The 8,530-nt window shown below is 42.8% G+C and overlaps 1 protein-coding gene across 1 annotated transcript in view; it reads left to right on the forward strand.

Moving 5' to 3' along the window:
* The window catches only part of Abcc4 (ATP binding cassette subfamily C member 4), a 287,715-nt gene extending 281,392 nt beyond the window's left edge, over positions 1-6,323 (forward strand). Inside the window, exon 31 of the mRNA XM_045145529.1 lies at positions 4,510-6,323. Coding sequence (XP_045001464.1) covers positions 4,510-4,617 — 108 coding nt within the window. The 3' untranslated portion in view covers positions 4,618-6,323. The remainder of the gene's footprint in view (positions 1-4,509) is intronic.
* Positions 6,324-8,530: the final 2,207 nt, after the last annotated feature.

Below are 8,530 nucleotides of genomic sequence, written 5' to 3' on the forward strand. Positions count from 1 at the left end.
AACAATAATTAACAAGCTGTTTGTAATAACCAACTTAGCAGATGATACATGACAAAACTAAAACTTACAGCTTTTTTTTTTTTTTTTTTTTAACTTTGTTTTGTTTTTCGAAGTAGAGTCTCACTCTGGCCCAGGCTGACCTGAAATTCACTATGTAGTCTCAGGGTGGTCTCGAACTCAAGGTGATCCTCCTACCTCTGCCTCCCGAGTGCTGGGATTAAAGAAGTGCGCCACCACACCCAGCAAACTTACAGCTTTTTTTTTTTTTTTAACAAACTTTAATACATAAAATATTCAGTCACTCTGCCACTCCTGTCCCCTGCTGGCATCACTGCCTATGGTTTTGTTGGCATACGGTGTGCATAACAAGAGTATGTTCCCACATAGACTTTGTTGTCATGAAGCACATGAAGTCACTGTCCCTTAGTTTTTGTGTGTGTGTGGTGAGGTTTGAACCCAGATCCTTGTGAATGCTAAACACACATTTTGCTTCTGAGGTGAACGCTAGCCCTCCCTTACATTTTTACTGTTTAATTAGATTACTACATATAGTTATTTCATTCTTTTTTTGTTTGTTTGTTTGTTTTTCAAGGTAGGTTCTTACTCTGGCCCAGGCTGATCTGGAATTCACTATGTAGTCTCAGGGTGGCCTCGAACTCACGGCAACCCCCCTACCTCCCGAGTGCTGAGATTAAAGGTGCGCGCCACCATGCCCAGTCTGTTTCATTCTTTTTCTTGTGGGGTTTGCATGCTTGTATGAATGGGTGTTTGTGGGTGTACATGTGTATGCAGGTACACGTGCGAGCGTGTACACACATGTGAAGGCCAGAGGCAATTCCAGGTGTAATCCTCAGGATTGCTGACCACTTCTTTTTGTGACAGAGTCTGTCATTCTCCCAGAGCTCACCAGTTAGGCTAGACTGGTTAGACAGAGAACTCCAGGGGTCCTTAAACATCAACAATATAGAATACCGTCTTTTGAAAGCATATGTGTGTGTGTGTGTGACTATTTATTAGATATACTGTGTTAGTTCCATGATATAGGTCTTGTCTGTTGTTACATTGGTTCGTTTGATGTGGCTTCTGTTTAGACAGCTGAACACTATACAGGCCTCTCTTACCACTCAGGTAATCTCTCTGCGATTCACTGACCGCCTTTAGCCTTGCATCCAAAGTAACCTGACTCAAAGTGAAACTGACACTGAGCATTCTTGCCTTCAGCTCGTTCTCACTTGCCACACATACCTCTAACGGTCTATCAGATCCCAAGCGTGTCCTCTGTACATGGTACAGCCCTGAGATATGATCTCTGCCTTCTTTGTTGTTGTTCTTTTTCTTTTTTGTTTTGTTTTTCTGAGGTACGGTCTCACTCTAGCCCAGGCTGACCTGGGATTCACTGTGTAGTCTCAGGGTAGCCTCGAACTCATGGCGATCCTCCTACCTCTGCCTCCCGAGTGCTGGGATTAAAGGCGTGCACCACCATGCCTGGTTCCTTTCACTGCTTTTATGCATGGGTATGTGTGTGTGTACATATATGTGTGCTGTGTTCATGCACATGGATGTATGTGTGTCTGGAAGCCAGAGGACAACTTCAGGTTTCTTTCATCGGTAATGCTGTCCATTGATGAGACAAGCTCTGTCATTGGCCCAGAGCTCACCAATAAGGCTGACTGGCTGACCAGTGACAGACATCCACCTGTCTTGATCTCCCCAACACTAGGATTACAAAGTGCATGCCATCATGCCCAGAATCTGTACTTGGGTTCTGGGGCTTGAACTTGGGTCCTTGTGCCATGAGGAGAACATTTCGCTGAATTAAGCCAGCTCCCTAGCCACCTCCTTTCATTACTATCCCTACGTGTCACCTTTGAATAAAAGGAGTTTTGCCTAAACAGTATAGCTGTGGGTAGGGCATTGTTTCAGACTACAGCTAAGCCTTTTGGCCTCCTAGTTTACTAAATTAATGGTGTCTCAACTATGACTCTGGGCTTCTGTAAAGAGCCTTCTCCGGGGCTGGAGAGATGGCTTAGCGGTTAAGCGCTTGCCTGTGAAGCCTAAGGACCCCGGTTCAAGGCTCAATTCCCCAGGACCCACGTTAGCCAGATGCGCAAGGGGTCGCACATGTCTGGAGTTTGTTTGCAGTGGCTGGAGGCCCTGGCGCACCCATTCTCTCTCTCTCTCTCTCTCTCTGCCTCTTTCTCTCTCTCTGTCACTCTCAAATAAATAAATAAAAATAAAACAAAATAAAATTTTTTTAAAAAAGATCCTTCTCCAAAACTCCACAAAAAGGACTCAGTTGTTTTGTTTTCAGCTGAGGGATACTCTACTTTCTGTGTACCAAGGGGCTGCCTCCCCGAGCAGCCTCCGTAAACACAGCCAGCACTTAACCCAGCCTGTTTGCAGCCATCAATTAGTTGCTATGAGGTAAGTCTTTGTTATCTCACCTTACAGACAAGGCAGCCAGCACAGAGGCAGGCTAAGTAGTTTCTGGGAGGATCCGCAGTAAATCCAAGAGAGCTGAGTTTGGACCCCTCTGTCCCAGTCTTAGCTTGAAGCACAAGGACCCCTGATAGAGTGTCAGTCACCTGACTGATTTCATCACCTGTTAGAAAAAAATAGAAGCTGGGGCTGAAGAGATGGCTTAGCAGGTAAGACACTTGCCTGCAAAGCCAAAGGACCCAGGTTCGATTTCCCAGGACCCATGTAAGCCAGATGCACAAGATAGTTCACACATCTGGAGTTCATTTACAGTGGCTAGAGGCTGTGGTCCACTCACTCCATCTCTCTCTCTCTCTCCCTCTCTCTCTCTCTCTTTCTCTCTCTCTCTCTCTCCTTACCTACCTAGTTCTCACTCTCTCTAGAATAGCTAAATAAACTATTGTTTAAAAACTTTAAAATAAAAAAGTTGATTGGGTAGGGATGATAGGAAGTTCACATACACACATACTTTAAGAAAGTCATAGTTTTAAACAGTTATAATTAAAATGGTCTCAAGTTTGTTCTAAGTGGGATTCCAGCATTGTTAAGAAAATTTGTTTTTCTTCTTAAATGACATTTTCACAATTAAATTTTTTATGTTGGGATATTTGGGGAGTTAAAGAATACAAGTAACCCAAGAAAAAGGGTGGTATACTTAATATGTAGGTTGATATCTGCACCCTTCTCCTTGCATGTGAAGTCCATTATTTCCAGTGATAACTGTGTTGATGGTGCCCGCAGATGTATTTAGGGTCAGGTTTTATAAAGTGGATTTGAATCATATGACTAAGCTCCAACTATGACACGTGTCAGCTCAGCGAGATGATGATACGTTTTCTGTTTTAAAGACTCAAACAAAACTTTTCACATTCTTCTTTGAAAAAAAAAATTACATTTGAAGTCCTTTTTTTCCCAAACACATTTGGAGATAAGAGCTCATGAGCCTTGACATTATTTCATTTTGTTATGCGTGTCTGTCAAGGAAGGTAGATATGATACAGCTCCTAAAAGCTGATGACTATGGAACACAGAAGCCTGACAGCATTTCACTTTCTTTGTGGTCTGATTATACATTTATCAGAAAACCTGTATCTCTTCTAGTTCAGCTAGAAATTGGTAGAATTCAGGAACTCAAAGGCTCGGCAAAGAACTGTGCTATTATTTGGTATCATCTTACATTTTAGAGAAGTTGCTTGGTTGGGTCATTGTTGAAGCTTTTTTCATTTATTGTGACCCACACACAGATCACATTTCTATGGGCCCTATGACTGCTTTGCCGCAAAAATTAAACGCCGGGATATTTCATACATACACGCCAGCGTTTCAATGCTTGTCAATCAGAGTTTGTAAAATGTAGGGATTACAACCTGATATTAACATCCAAATCTATTGTGTTCATTTTATGCGCGAAAATGAGAAACCCTCGTCCAGATGCTGGATTCCCCAGCCTCTTTGTCACCCTGTTTTTAATTTATCTCTTGGTTTTGAGTCAGTAAAATGATTTTTGCTTATCAATTTAATGGAGTAGTAAAAGTATATCTGTGAATCAAAGTGATCAGGACCCAAGTGGATTTACAAGTTATCGGCCTTCAGCTCAGCCTTGCTGAGGGACTTAGTGGGACTAATCCCCCCGCGGTGCATATCAGCCTGTGTTTTAATTACATGTCTGAGGGTGGTATGTTTCCTTTCCTTTCCATGAAGAAATAGACTCAGGGGCTGGAAAGAGGGCTTAGCGGGTAAGATGCTTGCCTATAAAACCTGAGGACCCAGGTTCGATTCTTCATGTCCCGCATAAGCCAGATGCACAAGGGGTTGCACATGTCTGGAGTTTGTTTGCAGTGGCTGGAGGCCCTGGCACACCCATTCTCTCTCTCTCCCTCTTTCTCTGTCAAATAAATAAAGAAAGAAAAATAAAATATACATACATATATATATATATGCATATAGATTCAGAAATGCATTGCTTTGGAGAGGAAGATTTTAAAAGTTTTAATCACTTTGTGTGTGTGTGTGTTTGCTCCCTCTTCACAGATGTACTTCAAAAGGAATTATCCAGATATTGGTTACACCGGTCCCGTGGGTATGAACACTTCCAATGGACAGCCCTCAGCCTTAACGATTTTTGAAACAGCACTGTGATTCCACCCAAGATTTCAAGTCTGTTCTGAAGGCCTTGCCCCATAGTTTTTGCACTATACAAACTACATTGTAGTTTTTTACACTAGCAACAAATATTTACACATACAAGATGGTAGTTTTTATTTAACTTTTTTTTTTTTTTTTTTTTTGTTTCCCAACTTTATCCAGTGATTTCAGTTTGTAACAAAATGATTTGCTTGTTCTATTTAAATGTTATGTAGTTGTTCTTTAAAAAAAAAAAAAATGTACACCAAAGGTGCAGGCCACCAACAAAAGCTGTCTACCAGGTTGTGTGCCTTAATAGACTCAGAGCCAAAGGGCATTTGTTGTATAAGGAAAGCTGTCACACTGTGTTTCCTGTGTCCTGCAGAAGTACATGTTAGTTTCCAGTGATTTCAGGGATTCTGTTTACTTGAAGACAGTGTGACGTTGCCACTTTGCTTCACTACTTTCTTTGACATGACTAAGACCTGTTATTTCCACCACCACCTCCAAGACCTCTGGATAAAGTAGTATGGTTCAAGCTCATAGGAAAAACAAACACTATAAGTGACATTATGGTTGGGAGAGTGGGGGGGGGGGGAAGATGTATAGTTAAGGTCTTAAAAGGACATTTATGTTCTTAAAAAAAAAAAAAACAATAAGGAGAGAAGATGATTTCTCTGAATGGGAGCCCTGATTGGTGGTTTGATGATGAAAGTCAGACTTGTGAATGTTCCTCACGTTCTACATTTGTGTGACTGGGACACGGAATGGTGTTGCAGTCACGGACTCCGCGTGGTGGTCTTTCCCCAAAGGCCAGACCTCCAACACTGACTCCTAACATATGCAGTGTTCTGCGTGTTTGCATTTCTGGGGCTCACAGAAGGCAAACCTTCTGTTGACTATAAGCCTTTTGGGTTACCCATTCCAAAGTGCATGCATAGGCTCTCCTGACTCAGTGAGAAACCCTGGACCCCACGGCAGACGCTGGCTCTAATTACGTGTTACGTTCTCAGGATGCGCCCAGAAGGTTCACTTTCACGAGCCTGACTAAATTCGTTTACTTCTCACCACTAATAGCAGGTCTTGAGGTCCTTCTGATTGGCGAATCAGCCAGGCACAGTACTTCCAAAGACCTGCTGTATTGCCTTGGAACTACAGGTCTTGAGTTTTCTTGCTGGTGGTGGCTATTGGATATGTTGCATTCAAGTCACTACAGGTTTGACTGTCATGGCTTAAACTGGGCCCTTACGATGGACTCTTGTAATAAGCCAGTCTGAAGTTGTATATATTAACATATGTGTGTGTGTGTGTGTATATATATATCCATACATATGTGTATGCATACACACACACACACACACACACACACACACACGTGTGTATATGGTTGCATACATAAATGCCCATATATAGCAGGGTTTTAGACTTATGGGCAGAAAGAAACAATGTTGTATAGAATGAAATGCAAAGCACACACACACAACCCTCCCCTCTCCAAACCCATTCAATGTAGCGACTGTTTGATGCTTTGTATTCCAAAGTCTACATTTAATGTTTAGTTCAGTAAGTCACGTACGCCAGGTTGTCTGTGAATGTATGGCTAGTGTTTCAGAAGATGGAGCTGACAACAACCATAGTAATAAGGTCTGTTTAAATGTATAGAAACAGAATGTATATGTGTTCATTGGTCTTTTGAGATTAAAGGCAGTCATGGAAACAGGCTTCTACTCTATTTCTATTTTAAAATCATCATAGGATGTTTCATTAAACAGAATGCATTTGAGATAGGTGACAGCTTCCCTCCCCAGAGAGCTATACTTTGTTTTGGTTTTTTGGGGGGTAAGGTCTTGCTCTAGCCCAGGCTGACCTGGAATTCACTATGGTGTCTCAGGGTGGCCTCGAACTCATGACCATCCTCCTATCTCTGCCTCCCAAGTGCTGGTATTAAAGGTGTGCACCACCATGCCTTGCCAGAGATCTGTACTCTGATTCCTAGAGGGTTGGCTGACTCGTGTCCTTGCTGACAACCACTGAGCTTTTGTGAAATCAGAAAATATCTTCCAGGCTGGAGAGATGGCTTAGTGGTTAAGGAGTTTGCCTGTGAAGCCTAAGGACCCATGTTCGATCTCTCTCCAGATCTCATGTAAGCCAGACTCACAAAGGTAACACAAGAATAAGGTCACACATACCCACTAGGTGGCGCAAGTGTCTGGAGTTCAGTGGCAGTGGCTGATGCCCTGACATGCCAATTCTCTCTTTCTGTCTCTCTCTAAAATTACACACACACACACACACACACACACGTTCCATTGTCAGCTATTATTCTCGGCTACTGAGGCGTAGCAAACAGTGTATTCTGAGTCAGTCTGTGTGGGTGGCAGACAGCCTGAAACAGTTGTCTTTCCCTCCCGGAAGAGAGAATATTCACTTACGCTTCCAGACTTGAGCAAGTAGGACATGTTTGAGGGTTTTGAAAAGTTTTTAAAGATGACTTTGGCCTAAACTAACATGAAACATCTGTTGCTATTACATAAAACACTATAAAAATATTAGCTCTCTAGTTGTGGTCCTTGGGTCAGCAGTTTTACCTGGGAACGTGTGAAAAATGTGAATTCTTGGGCCTCACCCAGATCTTCTGAAATGGAACCTCTGGTGGTGGGAATCACTATTCTGTTTTAACATGCTGTACAGTAATTCTAATGCAAACATATACATACATATATAGAGAGAGATAGATAGATAGATGCCTGCATTAGAATTACGATATAGATATAGATATTTCCAAGTGACCACTAAGTGGAAAAGTGTTCACTTTGGTTGGTGTCTAGGTGAATTAGTTACTTTAGTTGTTTTTTTTTATATAATTTTTTTTGTTTACTTATTTCAAAGTGACAGGCAGAGAAAGTCAGAGAGGGAAAGAATGGGCACACCAGGGCCTCCAGCCACGGCAAACGAACTCCAGATGCATGCACTCCCTTGTGCATCTGGCTAACGTGGGTCCTGGGGAATCGAGACTTGTACCAGGGTCTTTAGGCTTCACAGTCAAGTGCTTAACCACTAAGCCATCTCTCCAGCCCTACTTTAGTTGTTTTGACCAAATATCCAACCAACAAGAAGAACTTAAGGAAGGAATGGTTTACTTTGGCTTACAGATTAAGGTCACAGAGTCCATCATGGGGGGGGGCATGTGGTGGCAGGTGTTTGAGGCAGCTGGTCACATTCTGTCCCCAGTGAGGGAGCGGAGAGCAGTGAAGGCGGGTGCTCATCCAGCTCCCTCCTTTTGATTCAGTCCAAGATCTCAGCCCATGGAACGGCGCCACCCATAGTTAAATGTGGGTCTTCCCAGTCTCCGACACCCCTCAGACACACCCAGGTACTTGTTTCCATGATGATTCTAAATCTGGACAAATTAAGATTAACCATCACACCAGAGAAATGCAGTTTAATACTGTGCCCTCCACAAACCCACAGAGACACAAGGTTGAATGGCTAAAATGAAATCAAAGAGATTAAGGATACCAGTCAAGGAACACGCCTGCATGGCTTTGTGGATGCACATGTGTCAACTGATAGCACACCCTGTGACGTGTTCACTGTTCTCCAAGTGTGTGTGCACATACTCCCCAAGAGCCTCACTCGGGGTGTTCCTAGGAGCTTAATCCTAATGCCTCAGCCTAGAAATAATTGCCACGCTCATCAACAGTAGAGGGAAAATGAAGTCATTGAGCACAGCAATGCAAGCAATTAAGCTGCGTGAGCAACACGTAAGAATCTCACAAGCATAACATCGTTCAAGGAAGTTTGGCCCAAAAGAATACCTTCGGTTCCATTGACAGTGAAAATGGTTCCAGCTTGGACACTGATGTACAGAGACTTAACAGTACTGAGCTTGAGATGGAAGGGGTTGGTAACTGGGTGAGATTTATCA

This window comes from Jaculus jaculus, chromosome 3 (assembly GCF_020740685.1).
Source record: "Jaculus jaculus isolate mJacJac1 chromosome 3, mJacJac1.mat.Y.cur, whole genome shotgun sequence".
NCBI classification, from domain to species: Eukaryota; Metazoa; Chordata; class Mammalia; order Rodentia; family Dipodidae; genus Jaculus; species Jaculus jaculus.